Here is a 22968-nt window from a genome sequence, read left to right as displayed (position 1 = left end):
AGTTTAGGGGGCTCTTTATAAAACTCTTTTTCATGTTCAATTACTCAGAGATTGGGAGGCTTGAATTATATATTTTACTTGAATTATGTTTGTATACATTAACCATTATCAATGTTATACCAATCTCTTTGTATCATTAGTATTGTTATCTTTATTAATCTGAAATTTAATTTAAAAAATTGAAAAAGAAAAATCAGTCCATATCTGAATGTATAAATTTCCAGATAATGTTTAGATTTGGACTGATAAGCAAATGACAGACTAGACTTCACCTGGAGTATAGTGTTCTTCTGCAGGGTTCGTCACCTTGTAGTGATGGAGAAAATTGTGAGATTCTGAGATGCTAACAGTTGTTTAGCTATCTGGCGCTTAGCTCCTGGTAAGGTCACCCTGACAATGGGGAGTATTCTGGGCAAAGAGCGATCCAACCAGGAGGAGGAGCTGGCAGAAGATGACACATCACAACGGCAGTGAAGACGGAGGAAGGCTGCAGCAGTGAAGAGTCCCAAGTGGTCTTGCATTCTGCGCCACTGGACGCTGACCCAGGTCTGTCAAGAAACATGTGGTGGCTGCCCATGCATCAGCCTCCCTGTATTAAACAAAGCCATATACAGGCACAGGCATTCTCCATTAAGGGAATCCACATGCACTATATATGTGGATCCTACATCGGCCTCTTCAGCCTCCTGAGAATTTACCAATAAAAAACCCCTCAGGATAACATCATACTAACTCGAGTGATTGCACCACAACTAGTACTATAACTACAATTATCCCATTACCCTACCACAACAAAGATATAAAGAGAGCTATAAGCTGAGGAAGTAGCCACACCTCTTCTGAGTGTTTGTGACAGGTAAAACCACTTACTTCCACAGCACCAGAGCTTGCGCTGGTTAATCACAAACCGAAGCTTGAGATTGCCAATTTATAGAAGTTGTTGTCAACATCTTTGTTCATCTCAGCTGGAGGCAGAACAAGACAGGATGCCGAAAGATGAAATAGGTGGTAAGAAAATACTTCCAATCAGCTGGGGGATTTTGTCATTGAGCTGTATGGTCTGAGCCGTTAGCCAGTTTACTGTGCTTAACACTTAATATCTGCATGCCCTTATATTTTAGTTTCTAATGTCTCTAAACTGTTAACTGTTAATTTGGGTAGTTATATTATTCATACCGACCATAAATGATGAATAAAATTTAAGTTGCAGCAAGTACAAACGTTTGTAATATGGGGAGTTTCAATGCCTCAAAGATGGGCGTAATGATCACCTTCAAATGAAATTGTGGTTTAGCAATGTGTAAAAAAGCTGGAAACACTCAGCACATCAGGTGGGTCAGTGGGTCAGACAGTCAGTGGGTCAGGTACTCGGCGGGTCAGACACTCAGCGGGTCAGGTTCTCAGCGGGTCGGACACTCGGTGGGTCAGGTACTCGGTGGGTCAGACAGTCGGCGGGTCGGACACTCGGCGAGTCAGGTTGTCAGCGAGTCGGACACTCGGTGGGTCAGATAGTCAGCGGGTCAGACAGTCGGCGGGTCAGGTACTCGGCGGGTCAGGTTCTCAGCGGGTCGGACAGTCGGCGGGTCGGACAGTCGTGGGTCAGACACTCAGCGGGTCAGGTTGTCAGCGGGTCTGACACTCGGTGGGTCAGGTACTCGGTGGGTCAGACAGTCAGCGGGTCGGGTACTCGGCGGGTCAGACACCCGGTGGGTCGGGTACCCAGCGGGTCGGGTACTGAGTGGGTCAGACACTCAGCGGGTCAGACACTCGGTGGGTCAGACACTCAGCACATCAGGTGGGTCAGGCAGCATTTCTGGAGGGAAATAGACAGTGAACATTTCAGGTTGAGACTTTATTATCCATTTCCCTCTGCACATGTTGCCTGAACTGGGCTCCTCTACCTTTGTGTTGTCCCAGATTTCCAAATCTACAGTCTCTTGTGAATCACAACATTAAGCAGTTTAAATTTGTCTGTTTAAACTGTGTTACAGCGTGTAATTGTAACCAGTTCCTTTTGTGGTGATGGGAAGAGCGTTACAGGTCTGGTTGGCACAGTATCGGAAGGATACAATTACGCTGGAGAGGGTAGTTGTGACTTATCAAGACTTTATCTGGGTTGCAGCATTCAGTAGTGAGGAGAAACTGGATTGGGTTCGCTTTCCTGGGACAAAACCGTATCTTTGGAATAGTCCAAGTCAATTTCTAGCTTGAAAAGTAGACATTATTCCTACTAAGGCTTGAACTGCTCTGCTTAAGTGATACTTCTTTACTTCTATTTGCCAGTACACCATTTGCCTTCCTGATTGTTTGCTTTGTCTGCATGCTTACTTTTTCTAGATCAGGGGTTCCCAGCCTTTTTTATGATAGATAGATAGGTAGATAGGTAGATATACTTTATTAATCCTGAGGGAGATTTGGTTTCGTTACAGCCGCACCAACCAAGAATAGAGCGTAAATATAGCAATACAAAAACCACAAACAATCAAACACCAAAATGCAAACTATGCCAGATGGAAAATAAGTCCAGGACCAGTCTATTGGCTCAGGGTGTCTGACCCTCCACGGGAGGAGCTGCACGTTCGATGGCCACAGGCAGGAACGACCTCCCGTGCTGCAAAGTGTTGTATCACGGTGGAATGTGGCCGAAGTCCAAAAGTAAAAAGTTCAATATCCAGTCTGCAAACACATTCTTCGATCGTAGTACACCCCGGATTGCACCATCCGTTGTTAGCCAGATCAATAAGCACCCAACTCCTTCACGCTTACCGCTCACAGTGCACTTCCGGTCAGCCGGAACGGTATTACCCACTGAACTCCTCTTCTCCATAAGTCTCTGTTGTTTCGACCCGGTCCTCTTTCCTCGGCTTTGTGATCCCCCTCTGTGTGTTTTCCTCCAGATTTCAGCAGGGGTGTGAACCGCTCTGTTCGTTAAGCCGGCCGGTCTTTGTTGGTCCGTGGAATACACAATGCAACCTTGCTTCTGTCCTGCGTGTCGGGATGTAACCATTTCCAGCGCTAAACAAAACCCAAATAAAACTCTCTCTACCAGCATGTTAGAGAGGGTGCAGCTTCGACGTGTTACCGCGAGGAAAAAATACAAAAAAATAACGTAAATTAAAAAGTAACAAGAAGAAAGCAAAAGAATAGATCGGAACGGCTGTACCAGGCTGCATGCACGACTGGCGCATGCGCATGCCATGGACTCCTATGATTAACCAAGGGGTCCATAGACCCCAGGTTAGGAACCCCTGCACATATCAAGGAGGTTACAATCAATTTTAAAAATCTGCTTTTCACCAAAATGAATAAACTTAAAACTCCCTATATCCATTATCATCCTGTCTACTTATTCAACCTGCAAATATTCTTAGAGAAAATATTTGGAAAATCCTCACATCCAGCTTTCTCTCCTATCTTTGTATTAGCAATGAATTTGGATAGTTTGCTCACTGCCTTTACATCTACTATTAATGTAAAGTGTGAATTACTGAGGATCTGTTTGACTTTGAAATGAACTGAACTGCCCACAGAATGGTCAAGATATAAACTTCCCCTTCCGCTCATTTGCCTCTAGAAGCTCCAGCAGTTCTCTCCCAGCTCCCAGCTTCACAGGAACCAGGCCGGTATGCCTGTAGACTTCCCAGTTGTTCCTGATCTGTCCTAAGTCACAGCTCTGGTCACCATATTACAGGAGGGAAGTGTGCGGAAGAGATTCAGCAGGATGCTGGCTGAGAGGAGGACTGTAGTTATAAGTAGAAATTGGATAGGCTGAGCTTCTTCTCTGGAACGTGAGAGGATGAGGGGTGAACATGCAAAAGTTTATAAAATTATAAGGGGCATAGATATAATAGATAGTCAGTCCTTTCCTAAGAGAGGGGAGTCTAGAACTCAAAGGCACAGGTTTCTTTCAATTCTGTCTCAGTTCATACAGTATCCACGTCCCCAACTCCCTGTTGTCTTATTTCCAGGGATGATATGGTACTTTGTCTAATGCCATCTGAAATTTCAAATATATCACATCTGCTGGTTCCCCCTTATCACCCTCCTAGTTGTATCCTCAAAAAAAAACCTCTCACTTTTGTCAAACACAGGTTTCTTTTTAGTAAAATGTGTTGGTTGTCAGTTGTTTCTGATGTTTGTATGTGCAGCTCAGCAATTGTGCGTTCTGAGGTGGCTCCGCAGTCCAATTCTAGAAAGGCATGAGCGTTGATAGTGAGGCCAGGTAAACTGTCTGGCCGCTATTGGAGCAAATGATGTGGCCATTTATCTCCTCTCTCGAGCAGCGACCAGATCTGCACAGTGACTATTCTCGAAGTTGTTGGAGGCTCGTCTTACCAGGGCACACCAGTCTGATCCTGAGCACTCCACTCCAGCTGCTTAGGTGCAATATCAAGGTTGACTCTGACAGTCCTTCAAACTCTTACAAAGTCACAACCTGTCTTTTCTTCCTTGCGATAGTTCTCTGTTTAGCAAAATGCAAAACGCTGAGAGGAACTCAATGGGGCAAGCAGCATCTATGGAGGGAAATATTTCAGGTTGAGACATCATCTGGGCTTTTTCCTTTTATATTGACTGACCGCAACAATCTACTACCCAGTATCATATCTTTTGTAATGGATTCCAGCATGTTGCAGACCAAAGATGTTACAGCAAGATCAAGCAGCTTTTATAGTTCAGCTTGCTTTGTCCCAGATGGTGTGAAGCACTTTGATAGATGTTGGAATGGCTCACATCCAAACAGGTAATGAGAATGCTTCGGACTTGTGCATTATAGATGGGGAAAGACTTTGGTGAGCCAGAGGTAGTGTTGTATACGAAGGCCCAGAAGCACTGTTGAGGATGTCTACCACCTATCCCACAATCTCTTTGACCCACTACCATCAGGTAGGAGATACAGGAACATCAGGACTTAGACTGCCAGACTGGGTAACAGCTTCTTCCCTTGGGCGGTAAGACTAATGAATACCCTGCTACACTGAGGTCTCATCACCAGGACAGTGAGCTGTTTACTGTTTATCTGTGCTGTGCACTACACACATTTTGAATTATATTTTATTAACTTATTTGTGGTAACATTTTGTTTTACATATGTGCTATGTATATGACTTGTGGGTGCACCAAGGTCTGGAGGAATGTTGTTTCATTTGGTTATATATGTGTACAGTCAGATGACAATAAACTTGAATTTGTTGAATCATTTCCCATCGATTATTCAACTTTCTTCTGTAACTTCAATAATTCTGTGGTTCCAGAGGTATCTGGTTGAAAGGAACTCCTCCCACTATCCCAGAATATTTATAGTAAGGCATTTGGTAATGGTAATACTACTGAATGTCAAACAGAAGTAACTGTGATCTTTTTTTGAAGATCGTCATTGCCTTGTACACTTGTAGCACAAACAATACTTACCCCATCTTCCTGCCAACTTAACAATGATAGAGTTCCTCTTGCCCTCACCTACTATTCCAAGAGACTCCACATCCAGCATATCATTCTCTACAACTTCCGCCATCTTCAATGGGATCCTACCACCAAACACATCTTTAACTCCCCCCACCCTTCCCCAACACTCTGCTTCCTGCCATGATTTCCTTGTCCATATGTCCCTCCCTACTAATCACCCTCATGGCACAAAACCTTGCAATCAGAAGTTCAAAGGTTCATTTTACTGTCAAAGTATGATTAGGAAAAGGGGAGGTGCAACGAGACCTGGGTGTCATTATACACCAGTCATTGAAAGTGGGCATGCAGGTACAGCAGGCGGTGAAAAAGGCGAATGGTATGCTGGCATTTATAGCGAGAGGATTCGAGTACAGGAGCAGGGAGGTACTACTGCAGTTGTACAAGGCCTTGGTGAGACCACACCTGGAGTATTGTGTGCAGTTTTGGTCCCCTAATCTGAGGAAAGATATCCTTCCATAGAGGGAGTACAAAGAAGGTTCACCAGATTGATTCCTGGGATGGCAGGACTTTCATATGAAGAAAGACTGGATGAACTGGGCTTGTACTCATTGGAATTTAGAAGATTGAGGGGGGATCTGATTGAAACATATAAAATCCTAAAGGGATTGGACAGGCTAGATGCAGGAAGATTGTTCCCAATGTTGGGGAAGTCCAGAACAAGGGGCCACAGTTTGAGGATAGAGGGGAAGCCTTTTAGGACCGAGATTAGGAAAAACTTCTTCACACAGAGAGTGGTGAATCTGTGGAATTCTCTGCCACAGGAAACAGTTGAGGCCAGTTCATTGGCTATATTTAAGAGGGAGTTAGATATGGCCCTTGTGGCTACGGGGGTCAGGGGGTATGGAGGGAAGGCTGGGGTGGGGTTCTGAGTTGGATGATCAGCCATGATCATAATAAATGGCGGTGCAGGCTCGAAGGGCCGAATGGCCTACTCCTGCACCTATTTTCCATGTTTCTATGTTTCTATAATATAACTCTGATATCCGTCTTCTCCAAATAGCTATGAAATACAGAAAAACCAAGCCATAAAATACAGAAAAACCATGGAGATTGTTGAAAGAAAAGACATCCACTCCCCCTCCCCAGCACAAAAAAGAAAAAGAACTAAAACATGCAAACCCCAACCCCCCCACCCCCTCCCTAATTAACAAATTGCCCACATAGAAAATGGCAGCTGGAACATCAAACCCCCAACCCCTTCCCTTGCAGAAAAGAGCAGTGAGAATAACATCAAACCTCCACCCTCTTTCTTACACACAAAAAACTAACAGATCTTCAATACTGAAGAAAAAACAAGAACATCATGCCCCAAATCTCCAACCCCTCCCTCCCACAAGAAGTAACATCTCGTCTGCCCGCCAATTGGCAACAAGAAAGAAAACACAGAAAACAGAAGGAGACCAGCATAAACTACTGTCCAATAATAAATCTCAGAATTTCAAAAACATCCTCCCATCAGCATCAAAAGGAACAGTTGCACAAATTCAGTCATCCCATAAAGAGCAACCGCCACACTAGGTCCAAATGTCACCGACCCAGCTACCGACTGCCATCAACCCCATGGCCTCCATCGAGAGTGTCCTCTTCTGCATTCACCTCAATACTTCAAGCTTATCTCGACGCTTCAAAATGGAGTTGTTCATGACACCACGTTCCATCTCTGGTCTTCTTCATGAGGTCGCTTGTGCTCGGTCCTCTCCAGGAACTGCAGAGTGTTAGATCATTTGATCGAATTCTAAACTGCATGTCACAGACTCCAACAGTTTTTAACACAGTCAAGGCAAAAAGAACAAGCAGAAAATGTAGAGAAAATGAAATAATTGAAGAGATTGGATATCTGGAAGATGTCGCACAAGGAACCATGGTGACTGGAAAAACCGACAGAAATGCTACACTTGCTTATTTGCCTCCTCCCTTATGCACATTCAAGGCCCCAAACAGTCCCTCTACATGAGGCAACACTTCGCCTGTGAATCTGTTTGGGTAGTCTTTTGTATCTGTTGCTTCCGATGTGGTCTCCTCTACACTGGTGAGACCTGATGTGATTCGGGACTCTGCCCTGTCAAGTATCTCACTCCATCTGCTAAAGGCAGAATATCCTGGTGGTTAGCCGTTTTAATTCCTAACGCATTCCTGTTCCAACATGTCAGTCAATGGCCTCTTCTTTTTCCATGATGAGACCACTTTCACAGTGGAGGAGCAACATCTCGTATTCTGCCTAAGTAGCCCCCAACCTGATAGCATGAACATTGATTTCCTCTTCCTTCTTCTATTCCCCACTCTGGCCTCTTACCTCCTCTCATCTGCATATCACCTCACCCCAGTGCTCCTCATTCTTCCCTTTCTCCCATGGTCCACTCTCCTCTCCTATCAGATTGCTTCCTCTCCAGCCCTTTACCTTTCCCATTCATCTGGCTTCACCTATCATCTTCTAGCTAATCTCCCTCCTGTCCCCCACCTCTTTATTCTTCCCCGTTCCTTTCCAATCCTGATGAAGGGACTCAGTCTGAAATATTAATGGTTTATTCACTTCCCTAGATGCTGCCTGACCTGCTGAGTTCTTCCAAAATTGTGTGTGTTGCTTTCAATTTCTAGCATCTGCAGAATCTTTTGTTTTTAATATATACCACTTATATTTGACCTAGTCTTCTGTAAAAATATATTGATTATTTCATTCTCCAAGTAATAACAATTCTTTTCAAGCTTATCCTCAGGGGAAGGATACAACCTGTTAGGATTTGGAGCCGGGATGTTATGTTGAAGTTGTATAATCCTAACTCTAATTTGTAGTATTGTGTGCAGTTCTACTCACCTACCTACAAGACAAATATCAATAAGAATGAAAAGAGTGCAGTGAAAATATACAAGGATGGTGCTAGCACTTGAGGACTATATTGTTTGTTCGTCCATCATCGTTGTCAATGAAGACCTTGACACCATTGATGGTGTTGAGACTAGCGCATGATTTGGATTTAAGTGAGGGAGAGTTGCGCAGCATCAGCCTCACTCTCGCTTCCCAATTCCCATTTGGATCCAGTGGCAAGACAGAGTCTAGACAGCTGGAGATGGGACTAGGCACAGTGGATGACCGGGATGTCTTCTGTGTCTTGCTGTACTCTACATGTTCCACGACGCTTGCAGAGACCGCCTTCTTGTCCGTTGGACCTTCCATTGGTCACGTCCGCTCAATCCGCCAGAGTCAGTCTTCACATGCTGGGGTAGACAACTCCCTATCTCACTGAGGATTTGAGACCCAACGGCTATCCTCACCTGGTTTAGCCGGCTTGTCGAAGCCATTGCCCAGGGTGTGGCTGCTGTCGCATGCAAACAGCTACAGGGAGCCACAGGTGAGAGCTGAGTGCCAGGTGGGGACAAAAGGTGGACTAACTGCCTTGAAAAGGACGCAACATGTTCCCCCACCAGAGGTGCTACCCCTCCCTGACACCCCGTACACCTTGAGGACCTATAGGAAAAGGTTGAATTGGTTAGGACTTTATTCTCTGCAGCATAAGAGCATGAGGGGAGATTTGATTGAGGTATATAAAACTATGAAAGGTAAAGATAGGGTAAATGCAAGCAGGCTTTTTCCACTGAGCTTAGTGAAACCAAAACTAGAGGTCATAGGTTATGGATGAAAGGCAAAATATTTAAGAGGAACATGAGGGGGAACTTCTTCAATCAGAGGGGGGTGAGAGTGTGGAACAAGCTGCCAGTGGAAGCGGTGGATACAGGTTCGATTTCAACAATTAAGGAAGGTTTGATTAAGTATATGGAGGGGATGGGTACGGAGGGCTTTGGTCCAGTTGCGGGTTGATGGGACTAAACAGAATGGTTCAGCATAAACTAGATGGGCCAAAGGGCCTGTTGCTGTGTTGTAGTGCTCAATGACTCTGAAATTATGTCTACTGCAGATCTGTGCCCAGAACAGGGAACTCAGTGTTACCTCTTCCTCTTCTGCTGCCCCAAAAGGTCCTGCTCCTCACGTCACCTGTATAATTCTCCGACTGCAGAGGGCACTAGTCAAACTGAGACTCCACCTCTGTGGTGAAATGCGAGGTACCCTTTAGATGGCCTAACAGCAAAAATGTCAGTTAATACCTTGAATCAGTAAGGGTGCCAATATATCCACATTTCCTTCTTATGCACCATTTTCAGATAGGAATGAGGAGTCCTAGGTGAAATTCCCAACTTTAAGTATCTGCACTTTGATCTTTGATAATGGCTAAAGGAATCAAGGCTGCTCGGAACCAATATTGTCTCTCTCTTCTGTAGCAGACAAGCTGGCTGCCTAGGGACATATCCTTGATACTTGATTAACGCTCATTATACATATTATTACACAAATGCATCAAATGCAGTCCCAGGAGATTGATTCGAAATGTATCTCTATAATGGACACATCAGCATAGCTGAATTGCTCGGGAACAATCGTTACCCTTCAACCATTCTGAACCAGTACGGACTACTTCACTCACCTCAACTCTGAACTAATTCCACAACCTACGGACTCACTTTAAGAACTCAGCAATTCTTAGAATTATTTGTTTACTTTTTAATTTACACAGTTTGTCTTCTTTTGCTCATTGGTTGTTTGTCAGTCTTTGTGTGTAGTTTTTTCATTGATTTGTTCTACTCTGAATGCCAGCAAGAAAATGAAACTCAAGGTTGTATATGGTGACATAAACATACTTTGAAAATAAATTTACCTTGAACTTTGAATTGAACAATTGGCAGATCTGCTATAATGATAAATTCCACTAAGATTCAGCCTTTGTGGTTTTAAATAAATTATTATAGTGATTTGACAGAAATTATTCACATTAGTGGCAAGCAATTAATACAATTAGGTGGTCAGGTGGACATCTCCTTTCAAGGGGTTTCTGGTACTCAACCCTCAATGTGAAGTGGATGTTCCCAATGGCTCCTTCACTCACTGGGAAACAGTTAGTCTGTAAAATCTTCTCTTCCATTGTTCACTTCCCTAGGAGAAGATGTGGGTTGTGGCAGGTCTCTGCGAAGTCCCTTTAGGTGAATGCTCCTCTTTTGTTAATGTGTACCCCAAACCTAGAATGATACAGGCTGCGATTTCTCTCTCTGCTATCTTCTGATCTGTTGTTTACTCTGTGAGTCCTCCCATGCTCCTGTTCTTAATGCTGAAGATTTACAGGGATGGCACCAAAGCTCTTCGGTAGGGGTAAAAATTATGCAGGATCAAGAAAGACTGTACATCACCACCTTTGAACTGTATACAAAAATGGAACTCCAATAAATGGACATATCCAAGTTTGAATCCCCACCACCCCATTCAGTCTTCACCGACCCGAAATAAGAATCTCTTTAAATAGTTATGGCAGGGTAATGGAAGTGGGAAGAAATGGACTTAAGACGGGGAAGGTGTTGTTCTAATACAGTCAAATTCTAGATTCCTATTGGATAATCAACTGCCATCATTGCATTACCCATTAATGACTCTTTTTATTGGATTAATTTTTTTTAGGTCAAACTCTGTACGATAGTTATGCAACTTGCCTTGCTAGAACTCTGTGCTATGTCTCCACACCGATGACGGTTGGGTTATATGCACCATGGGGATCAGGAATAAATTGTCTTCTGCAAAACGTAGAAAGTAAGTTTACTCTGTTTCAAGTAACTATTTCATCTCCCAAGTTTTAATCAGAAAACTGTGTTTGTTTCCATGGTACAGTATTTGTTCTTACCCTAGTACAAGTTCAAGAATTAGCGGATGCTACGATGTCTGATCAATATTCATATTATTGGCACAAAGGATCAAATGCAAACCCAACAATGGGCACATCAAAGTATCTAATCTCCCATGGTTAAATTTGAGAATTAGAATACGGTTTAATATCACTGACACATTTTGTGAAATTTGCTGTTTTGCAGTAGCACAGTGAAATACGTAATTACAAATTAAATTAAGTAGTGCAAAGACAGCAAACAAAAAGTAGTGGGGTAGTATTGTCCATTCAGAAATCTGCTGACAGAGGGGAAAAAGCTGTTACTAAGACATTGAGTGTGCGCCTTTAGGCTCCTTTACCTCGATCTCGATGGTAGCAATGAAAAGGGAGCATATCTTGGATGATGGGGTCCTGAATGATAGATGCTGCCTTATTGAGGCATCACCTTTCGATGGTGTCTTCGAGGGCGGGGAGGCTAGTGCCCACGATGGATATGGCTGAGGTTACAACTTTCTGCAGTCTTTCCTGATCCTGTGCGGTGGCCCCTCTACACCATATCTCCTCAAACTCTTAATGAAATATAGCTGTTGTAATGCCTTCTTTATAATCACATCAGAATGTTGGGCCCAGGATAGATCTTCAGAAATGTTGGCACCCAGGAACTTGAAACTGCTCACCCTTTCCACTGACGATCCCTCAATGAGGACTGCTGTGTGTCCCCTGAACTTTCCCTTCTCTACAATGAGAGTGTCAGGATATTTGAATTCCCACAGTTAAAATCTGCTATAATAATAATTCATTTTCTGTGATTTTAAATCAGTTTTAATGGATATTGATTTGATAGATATGATTTACAGTAAAGGGCATACAGTTAGTACATTTAGGAGTTCAAGCTGATCAGAATGGATATGAATAGGTTTTTGAATCTCCTAAGTGTTCTGAACACAATTTTGAAATATTCAGCCATCAACCCTTTTGTGGTAATTATGCAACCTACCTTGCTCTCAAAAGCTTTTACTTTAGTTCCACTAGCTTTATTTTCTGACGGAGTAACCTGGATAAATGCATGGATCAAGTTAACTTGCAGCCTTTATCGGAGATGGTCTCTGTCTACTGTTGTAGATGGGCTTTACTTTTGTTCATTCATTTTCGGGATCAGGGCTTGGTTGGAAAATAGATGTAAGAGGAGCATTTAATGACTGTGGATCTTGCTAAAGCTTAGAGGAGGATCTTATTGAAACCTATTGAATATTGAAAGACACAAACATGAGCAATTCTGCAGATGCTAGAAATTCAAGCAACACACATCAAAGTTGCTGGTGAACGCAGCAGGCCAGGCAGCATCTCTAGGAAGAGGTACAGTCGACGTTTCAGGACGAGACCCTTCGTCAAAGACCTAGATAGAGTGGACATGGAAAGGATGTTTCAATAGTGGGAGAGCCTAAATCCAGAGGGCACATCCTCAGAATAGAAAGAAATCCCTTTAGATCAAAGGAGGAATTTATTTAGCTGGAGGGAACTGAAACTGTGGAATTCATTGCCACAGACAGCTGCGAAGGCCAAGTCATTGGGTATATTTAAAGTGGAGGTTCATAGTAAGGAAGTCAAAGATTATGGGAAAAGGGAAGCAGAATGAGGTTGAGAGGGATAATAATTCAGCCATGAAGAAATGGTAGAGCAGAATTGATGGGCTGAATGGCTTATTTCTGTTCCTATGTCTTATAATTTTATGGAAACGTCTCTTGCATTTTTGTACACCCCAGTTGTACCCTCTGTTCCAATCTTGCTTCAATGCTATTACTTTGCTATCCTGGAAACATCCTTAGAAATCTCATCTGCACTCTCTTCAGGACACACATCAAAGCTGCTGGTGAATGCAGCAGGCCAGGCAGCATCTCTAGGAAGAGGTACAGTCGACATTTCAGGCCGAGACCCTTCGTCAGGACTAACTGAAGGAAGAGCTAGTAATATTTTTATTTTTATACACATTCTTTCTCTCACTCTCCTTTTTCTCCCTCTGTCCCTCTGACTATACCCCTTGCCCATCCTCTGGGTTTCCCCGCCCTTGTCTTTCTCCCTGGGCCTCCTGTCCCATGATCCTCTCATATCCCCTTTGCCAATCACCTGTCCAGCTCTTGGCTCCATCCCTCCCCCTCCTGTCTTCTCCTATCATTTTGGCTCTCCCCCTTCCCCTACCACTTTCAAATCTCTTACTAACTCTTCCTTCAGTTAGTCCTGACGAAGGGTTTCAGCCTGAAACATCGACTGTACCTCTTCCTAGAGATGCTGCCTGGCCTGCTGCGTTCACCAGCAACTTTGATGTGTGTTGCTTGAATTTCCAGCATCTGCAGAATTCCTGTTGTTTGAAGAGCTAGTAAGAGGGTTTTGCTCCTGATGAAGGGTCATGGCCCGAAACATCAACTGTACCTCTTCCTAGAGATACTGCCTGGCCTGCTGCGTTCACCAGCAACTTTGCTGTGTGTTGCTTGAATTTCCAGCATCTGCAGAATTCTTCGTGTTTACATCTCTTCAGGACCATCACTTTTCCTGTATTGCGGTGAAAAGAAATGCAGATAAAATTCCATGTGGCATTCTACTGAAGCTGCTGTTAGTCTAGACAGAACACAACACCAGGTCTTCAACAATGAAGCCATGAGTTACATAGAGAAGTATAGCACAGGACCAGGCCTTGTAGCCCACAATGTTTATGCTGAACACAATGCCAAATTAATCTGAATCGCTTCTACTTGATTGAGATCCATTTCCTGCATATTTAAGTGCCCATCTATCAGTCTCTTAAATGCCACTATTGTCTCTGCTTGACCAGTACCCCCCAGCCCCCAGCAGCCTGCTCTAGGTACCTACCATCTCTCTGCAATAAACTGGCCCCACACATCTCCTTGAAACTTTCCCACTTGCCTTAAATGCATATCTTCTAATATTTGACACTTTTACCCTGGGGGAAGGATTCTGACTCTCTACCCCATCAGTGTTCTCTCATAATTCTATAAACCTACCAGGAAATTTATAAAAACTTGATTATGATTGATTTCCTCAGTCATTTGACTGGGGACAGGGAAATAAGAGTTTATCAGAAAATGGTCCTATGATAGATCATTAAGTGTCATCTTCTAATGGTATACTGGATATGATTAGCCCCTTAGCTGAATAATGTAGGTTTTTTTTTGTACAATTTGAACACTGGATGCTAGGCTTGAAGATGTGCATGCCATACTTTCTAATTTCTAATATGGCAATTCAACTCTCATCCATAGATCAGATTTTTGAGATACATTATGAATAAATTACCCTTGACTTGATTGTGGACTTCAGAAAGGGTAAGATGAGAGAACACACACAAGTCCTCATACAGGGATCAGAAGTGGAAAGAGTGAGCAATTTTAAGTTCCTGGGGGTGGGGGGGGGGGTCATTATCTCTGAGGACCTAACCTGGACCCAGCATATTGATAAGGCTATAAAGAAGGCTATACCCTTTAGGAGTTTGAGGAGGTTCGTTATGTCACCAAGAACACTCACACATTTTTATAGATGTACAACAGAGTGCATTCTAACTGGCTGCATCAGTATCTGGAATGGGGTGGGGGGGGGGGGGAGCTATTGCACAGGACTGAAGTAAGCAGCAGGAAGTTGTAAACTTAGTCAGCTCCATCAAGGCATCCAGGACATCTTTGAGGAGCAGTGCCCCAAAAGGGTGGCATCTATCATTAAGGATCCCCACCACCCAGGGCATGCCTTCTTATCACTACCACTGTCAGGAAGGAAGTATCAAAGCCTGAAGGTACATGATTCAGGAACAGCTTCTCCCCTTTGCCATCCAATTTCTGAATGGACATTGAGCCCATGAAAACTACCTCCCTACTTTTTTATTTTCTTTTGTACTTTCTGTATTTAATTTAACCATTTAATATATATATATTCATACTGCAATTCACTGTTTTTCCTCTATTATTATGTATTCCATTGTACGGCTGCCACAGAGTCCTGACGAAGGGTCTCGGCCTGAAACGTCGACTGCACCTCTTCCTAGAGATGCTGCCTGGCCTGCTGTGTTCACCAGCAACTTTGATGTGTGTTGCCACAAAGTTAACAGATTTCATGACATATGCCAGTGATAGTAAACCTGATTCTGATTCGGAGAATAGAATAGAAACTTATTGTCATTGCTCAAGACAACGAGATTGCACTGCACTCCATGCAAAACATATATTTACAATGCATGTGGTACAATTTAATTTTAAAAATAATCCTCAAATTTACATGCAACAAGGAAAGGTTTTCAACACGGCTGCAGTAACTGCAGATTGCTGTCTATCAGATCTATCAAAGTTCAAAGCAAACTTACTATCAAAGTAAGTATATGTCACCATATACTACCATAAGATTCATTTGCTTGTGGGCACTTGCAATAGAAGAAAGGACTAAGTGAAGAGCCCACAAAATGGCAACTGTTGTTGACCTGTTGTGATGGCAGGCAAATTGGAGCATATCCAAGTCACTCCTCAGGCAGGTTTCATGACCAGACTTTCAAAGCACTTCATCAGAGATAATGTAACTGAATCCTAGCAATTGAGACAGGTTACAACCTTCTCCCTGGGCACCAGTCTGATCGAAGCCTGCTTGAGACAGGTGCATGCCCCCTCTGACCATTGTCATTGACAAATGAGCTGAAGTAGCTTGCGTCTCAGGCTATGCCCTGGGGAACTCCTACAGTAATGTCCCAGTGTTGTGCTATCAGACTTTCAATAACCATAGCCATCTTCCTTTGAGAGAGGTGTAAATCCAACCGTTGCAGCTCCTGCTCTTTGACTGCCATTGACTTTGGCTTTTCAAAACACCCTGATCCCAAAAACAGTTAAAACCTACCTTAGCCTCAAAGGCAGTCAGTGTCTTCATGTCTGGAGCTGGACTATGATGGGGTTTAGAATGGAGATCTGGGCGTTAGAGAGCATCTGGATATTGGTATCTCTCAGTGTTCTTTACAACAGTATTTCTTAGAGAAGGCTGAGAAGCTTCACCTGAAATGTAAAGTGCTGAATGTATATATGGAAACTAAACATCTGTTTGTCAATAATGTCATCCTCTCTTTATAGAAGAAATAAAAATAGAAGCACTCAGCAGAGAGAAGAAGGAATCACAGAAATCCCAGGAGACGCCTCGGGCACCTACTGGTTTTGGATTTATTTCACTTTTATGGCATTTGATTTTCCTCAAGCCGCAAATAACAGCGCAACATGAAAAGAGGAAAAATGTTCGGTTCATATTCGTTCAGTTCAGTGCATGGCAATTTGCAGGAAATGAAAAGCTGTGGGCTGGGCTCATTACCACACTCTGTGACGACATTAAGAACCAGTTTGGATTCATCCCAACTAGCATCGTCAGGGCTCTTGGTCACCAAGATACTATTCTAAGAACAAATTCCAATTGTGAATGGGTGTCCAAAAAGGCACTAGGAATTCCACTATGGCTTATTTTCTTTTTACTCCTTTTGGTAGCCTCTCTACTGGCATTCTTCATCTTAGTTCCTGGCTTCACCTTCAGCCAGATGGGAAATAATTATGTTGGAGCAGTCAAAGGCATTAGTTTTGGCTTAATCGGAATGTCTGTACTCATGCCAATGAAAAACACAATCATGGTAAGCAGGAATATGATTGTCAGTCAGAAGGAAAAAATGAAGACCCTAATGAATAAATCGGATTTTAGTAGTCAGCTAGGCTTCATGAATGAAGTGAAGCAAGAAGTCATAGTCCTTACAAACTTCATCCACTACATGGAAGTTTTTGAACGAAGAAAGATTCGAATAGTACTGAAAATCGTCAGCCTTGACAGGTGCACTCCAGATAAAATTGTTGGTGTTCTGGATGCTATGAACATCCTTCTTTCTGATCCAGATGCCCCTTTTATTTCAATACTTGCTGTTGACCCCAGCATTATTGCATCCTGTGTTGAGAAATCTAATAGTCTGAAAGGCATTGCAGAAAATGGCTATAATTTCCTCAACAGGATTGTGTCACTACCGTTTTCTGTCCCCAAAATGGACACTCAGACCAAGCTCAAATATCTTCAGTGCATAGTGGATGGGAAGAATGCCCTCCTGGAAGAAAGTCTGTCACCTAAACAAGTCATTAGACAAGTAAGCAGATTCAGGAAACACTCTGATGAAAGTAACCCATTGATTACTGTTTCTTGTGAAAACAACCAATCTTTCAAACAAAGAAATGATCAAATGAAACCAGGTTATTATATTCAACAGGCTTATCAGTGTTTAACAGACATGGATGGTGATCTCCATGAATACATTGAGGAGAACTTTCTGCAAATAAGGAGAATAGTAAACATAATCTCAGTTATGATTGGACTAATGATAGAAAGGAATGCCCCGATGAGTTCTTTTCCGGTTCAGAAAATTGTTGCATGGGTCATTTTGGCAAGTAACTGGCCGTGCCGTCTCAGTTGGATCTGGCAATGTTGGGAAGATGCTGAGCAAAGGAGAGAGTTACATGAAGAAAAAGAGATTGATGATGAAATGCTTCTGTGGACCATTTATGAAAACTCTTCAGAGAAGTTTAACACTATAAGATCCAGTATTGAAAAATTGTTGGAACTGGATGGAGATCCTGAAATCTTTCAGAAGCTTCTGTTAATCAGTTACAAATTCACCATGAAAGAGGGAAAATTCATGATTCCATTTACAATCAATCTAGATCGATCTTTAAAAAGAAAGATGGAAGTTATTCTTGCAAGAAATTTGTGAACAGAGGGCGAATTGTAGTACCCATCTCCTGCCAATGAGAGTCCATATATTGAGAGAGACATGACAGAAAATAGTTAATTTCTCTACCGAGAACAAGACAGTACATCCCCTGACTCTTGAGTTATACAGACATGAATATACAATAGCAAAGATGAGTATCAGAGACCAGCAAGAATAGACAGATTTTTCCAATGAACTGATCATTCCTTGTGGGAAAACTTGAATCACAGCACCATCAACATGAACATGTACAGGGCTGCCCCAGAGCTCGACTCTCCTTCTAAGTCAGTTCTCCCTCCCCCTTTCAATCTTACAATCTTTTTAAAAAATCTACTTTCTCTTTAAGTACCTCCCCACCAACCAATTTAATCTTCACAATCAAGTGACATAGAGTTCCAGAGTTCCACCAACCAATGTGGGAGGCAGTTCTTATGCACCCCAGTTTTTAAATAACTTTGTAACCATGTTACAAAGACAGAGGGGTGAGGTGGCTCTGTTGGTAAAAAAAAATGAAATGAAATCCTTAGAAAGAGGCAACATAGGATTGGGTAAAAGGGAAGGGAAATTGCAAGGGTAAAAAGACCCTGTATTGACTCCTGTACCAGTGTGAGGGATATAAATTTCAATGGGAAATAGAAAAGGCAATGTTACAAGAGACATGGAGGATTTCAATATGCAGATAGATTGGGAAAACCAGGTTGGTGCTGGATCCCAAGAGACGGGATTTGTAGGATGCCTATGGGATGGTTTTTTAGAGCAGCTTGTGGTTGAGCTCACTAGGGGGAAACCAATTCTGGACTGGGTGTTGTGTAATGAACCAGATTTGATTAGGGAGTTTAAGGTAAAGGAACCCAGTGATCATAATATAATTGAATTTGCCCTGCAGTTTGGGAGGGTTTAGATAAAGTCAGATGCATCAGTATTACAGTGGAGTGAAAGGAATTACAGAGGCATGAGAGAGGAGCTCACCAAAGTTGATTGGAAGGAGACACTAGCAAGGATGACTGCAGAACAGCACTGGCTAGTATTTCTGGGGGCAATTTGGGAGGCGCAGGATACATACATCTTAAAGACGAAGAAGTATTCTGAAGAGAGGATGAGGCAACCATGAGTGACAAGGGAAGTTAAAGACAGCATAAAAGCAAAAGAAGCGGCATATAATATAACAAAAAATAGTGGGACGTTAGAGTATTTGGAAGCTTTTAAAAACTAAAGAAGGCAACTAGAAAAGGCATAAGGAGAGAAAGATGAAATATAAAGGTTAGCTAGCCATAAAATTAGAGGATACCAAAAGTTTTTTTCAGATATCTATAAGGGGAAGGGGGAGGGGGAGAGGGACGAAGATAGAGAAAGAAAGAAAGAAAAGTAAATATTGGACCACTCATAAAAAGATTCTGGTAGTAGTAGGGGACAAAGAAATGGCAAATGTACTGAGTAAGTATTTTGCATCAGTCTTCACGGTGTAAGACCACAAGCAGTAATGCCAGAAATTTGAGAGTATCAGGGGGCAGAAGTAGGTGTAGTTGCTACTACTAAGGAGAAGGTGCTTGGGAAGCTGAAATATCTGATGGTTGAGAAGTCACCTGGACCAGATTGACTACATCCTTGGGTTCTGAAAGGGAAAGCTTAAGAGATTTTGTAGGCGTTATTAATGATTTTCAATAATCACTAGATTATGGAATGGTTCCAGAGGACTGGAAATTTACAAATGTTACTCCAGTCTACAAGAAGGGAGGGAAGCAGAAGAAAGAAAATAATAGACCAGCTAGCCTGACTTCAGTGGTTGGGAAGATGTTGGAGTTCATTACTAAGGATGAGGTTTTGGGGTACTTGGAGGCAAAGAATAAAGTAGGCCAAAGTCAGCATGGTTTCCTTAAGGGAAAATTTTGCCTGACAAATCTGTTGACTTTCTTTGAGGCTATAACAGACAAGATAGACAAAGGAGAATTAGTGGGTGTTGTTTACTTAGATTTTGGTGCTGTACATGAGGCTGCTTAACAAGATAAGGGCCCATGGTATTACAGGAAAGATAATGACATGTATTGAAGACTAGCTGATTAGCAGGAGGCAAAGAGTCAGAATAAAGGGGGCCTATTCTGGTTGGCTGCTGATGATGGGGGGGGGGCAGTATTGGAATCGCCTCTGTTCATGTTATATGTCAACGATTTGGTTGACGGAATTGATGGCTTTGTGGCCAAATTTGCAGATGATACAAAGATAGGTGGAGGGGCAGGTGGTGTTGAGGAAGCAGGGTGTCTGCAGAAGGTCTTGCACAGATTCGGGGAAAATGGGCAAAGAAGTGGCAGATGGAATGTAGTGTAGGGAAGCGCAAGGACATGCATGTTAGTAGAAGTGGATGTTTCCTATTGTAGATGAGCCTAGGACTGGAGGGCACAGCCTCAGAATGGAGGGACATCCATTTAGAATAGAGGTGAGAAAGAATTTCTTTAGCAAGAGTATGGCAAGTCTGCAGAATTCATTGCCATGGATGGCAGCGGAAGTCATCACTGAGTATACTTACAGCAGAGATGGATAGGTTCTTGGTTAGTCAGGGCATCAAAGGTTATGGGGAGAATGAGAGGGATAATAAATCAGCCATGATAGAATGGTGGAACAGACTTGGGCCGAGTGCCTAATTCTGCTCCTGTGTCTTATAACTTAAAAACATACATCATGAAACTCAAACAACAGGAATTCTGCAGATGCTGGAAATTCAAGCAACACACATCATGAAACTCATTGGTTTTGTTGCAGCAGTACAATGCATATCTTAAAAATTACTGCATATCAAAGTAAGTAGTGCAAAAAAAGAGCACAATAATGAGGTGCTGTTCACGGGTCCATGGACCAATCAGCAAGCTGACGGTGAAAGGGAAGACGCTATTTCTAGAAATGTTGAGTGAATGTCTTCAAGCTCCTGTACATCCTCCTTAGTTGTAGTAATTAGGAGAGGGCATGTCTTGGGTTGTGAGGGTGCTTAATGATGGACGCCGCCTTACTGAGGCATCGCCTTTTGAAGACGTCCTCGATGGGAAGGGGGCTAGTGCCCATGATGGAGCTAGCTTTACAACCCTCTGCAGAATGCATTAGCACCTCCATACCGGACAGTGATGCAACCAGTCAGAATGCTCTCCAAGGTACTGTACGTCTGTAGAAATTTGTTAGTCTTCAGTGCTGTACCAAATCTCTTCAAACTCCTAATAAAATATAACCACTGGTGTCCCTTCTTCATAATTGCATCAATATTTTGGGCCCAGAATAGATAGAAACATATAAAACCTACAGCACAATATAGGCCCTTCGGTCCATAATGCTGTGCTGAACATGTACTTACTTCAGAAATTACCTAGGGTTACCCATAGCCTTCTATTTTCCGAAGCTCCATGTACCTATCCAAGAGTCTCTTAAAAGACCCTATTGTATCCACCTCCACCACTGTTGCTGGCAGCCCATTCCATGCACTCACCACTTTGTGTAAAAAAACTTACCCCCGACATCTCCTCTGTACCTGCTTTCAAGCACCTTAAAACTGTGCCTTCTCGTGTTAGCCATCTTCACAGAACTTCTAAATAGCAACCAGCATTCATCCACAATGATTAGCAAATGACCTAATGGAACTGATGTATAAAGTACCACTTAGTGGTATATGGTGGGAACTTAGCGAATCTCATTGCTGGGCTGGTGCAAACTGAGCACAAGATATGAGCGGCATTGCTGGCCTCTAAGTCAACAGTGCTAATATCAAACTAATTTTGTATAGTGACTGATGTTGCAATTTAGCTTTTTGGCATCCTCTGGTAAGTAGGTTCATTACACTTTCTATGATTGTATGCAAGATGAATGTAAGGCTGGTACTAATATGTATGTACACATTACATACCCTCTGGGCAGACAGGGCTTGTCAGCTGTGGTAGGCAGCTCATCTACAAGAAAACCTCTGATCTCAAAGCTCAGCTACCTTGTGGTTATACCCACTCCTGGGGTGAGTTTCAGGAGTAGAATCTAAGGAAGAATCTGGAGAAATCCCTAAGACAGACCTACGTTGAGCTCAATGCTGACTGGCAACTCCCCTGCGATGCCGCTGATGCCAAACTGTACCAGTTTCTGCTGTTCTTTTGGATTCATCAAAGGGGGAGCCTGCTACATGGTTGCTCTCCACATCACACTGCCCTGACACTGAACGTAAACAGCTCTAAGATGCAACATGCATGGTTGACCCTGACCAACTAAGGGCCTTTATTTCATGCTAAATTTCAATCAAATCAGCACCCACAGCCCCAAAATGATGGACTTCAGGCTGCTGAATTTCACCATTTCCATACTTTTATACAAATTTCATCTAAGAAATGGATTTTAAATCCCACTCTCATTACTTTCCATCACAATATGAGGAAGTTGTAAATATAAACAAAAGCCAGAATGAGAATACTGTAAGGGGCTGGTTTAAATGTGATACGTGATTATGTGCTAGAAAGAGTATTTAAGGACAGGCTTAGTAAATGGCTGGAGGGTGGAAGAGAAAGACATAAAGATGTATTATAGGGTTGGGTAAAGTATGGAGCATGAACACTAGCATTAGGAACTTTGGATAACAATAGGTTTACAATTGATCATTACTAAGATGAACACCTATCTGATGCTGCATTAGTACAAACCAAATGCTTGTGGTCATGATGACAACTTTATAACACTTTTAAGCAAGAGAGAAATAAAAAGTATATCCTACATTCATTTGGTGCCTTTCATGCTACATAGAAAATACAACATAGAAATCTACAGCGCACTATGTCGTGCCGACCATGTAACCTACTCCAGAAACTGCCTGGATTTTACCTACTGCATAGCCTCCCTCCCTGCCCGTTTTGAAACATCTAAAGCCCAGCACACTCAGCAGCCATTCCTGCCCGAGACATCCAAGCCTCTGTAATGGCCACAACATCATAGTTCCACGTATTGATCCACGTTAAGTTCATCTGCCTTGTTTATGATACTCCTTGCATTAAAATAGACATATCTTAAACCAGCTGGCTGGGT

The 22968-nt window shown here is 42.7% G+C and overlaps 2 protein-coding genes across 3 annotated transcripts in view; one reads left to right on the top strand and one right to left on the bottom strand.

The window, feature by feature from the left end:
• si:ch1073-83n3.2 (uncharacterized) overlaps window positions 1–22968 on the bottom strand; it is a 173723-nt gene that overhangs the window by 48437 nt on the left and 102318 nt on the right. The window lies entirely within an intron of this gene.
• On the top strand, window positions 748–21947 carry nkpd1 (NTPase, KAP family P-loop domain containing 1). Its single transcript, XM_063059832.1, has 3 exons — window positions 748–1008; window positions 10961–11089; window positions 16274–21947. The coding sequence occupies exons 1-3, from the start codon at window positions 987–989 to the stop codon at window positions 17932–17934; spliced, it is 1812 nt and encodes a 603-aa protein (XP_062915902.1). The 5' UTR covers window positions 748–986; the 3' UTR covers window positions 17935–21947.

This window comes from Mobula hypostoma, chromosome 10, assembly GCF_963921235.1.
Source record: "Mobula hypostoma chromosome 10, sMobHyp1.1, whole genome shotgun sequence".
Lineage (NCBI taxonomy): Eukaryota > Metazoa > Chordata > Chondrichthyes > Myliobatiformes > Myliobatidae > Mobula > Mobula hypostoma.
Note: the sequence above shows the minus strand (reverse complement) of the source record. Positions and strands in the feature narration are given on the sequence as shown.

Excerpts from the sequence above, each read along its gene's own strand:
- nkpd1 (XM_063059832.1), top strand. The coding sequence starts at position 987 with ATGCCGAAAGATGAAATAGGTG. Across the intron at positions 1,009-10,960 it reads GCCGAAAGATGAAATAGGTG|GTCAAACTCTGTACGATAGT; the intron begins GTAAGAAAATAC and ends AATTTTTTTTAG. Across the intron at positions 11,090-16,273 it reads TCTTCTGCAAAACGTAGAAA|AAGAAATAAAAATAGAAGCA; the intron begins GTAAGTTTACTC and ends CTCTCTTTATAG.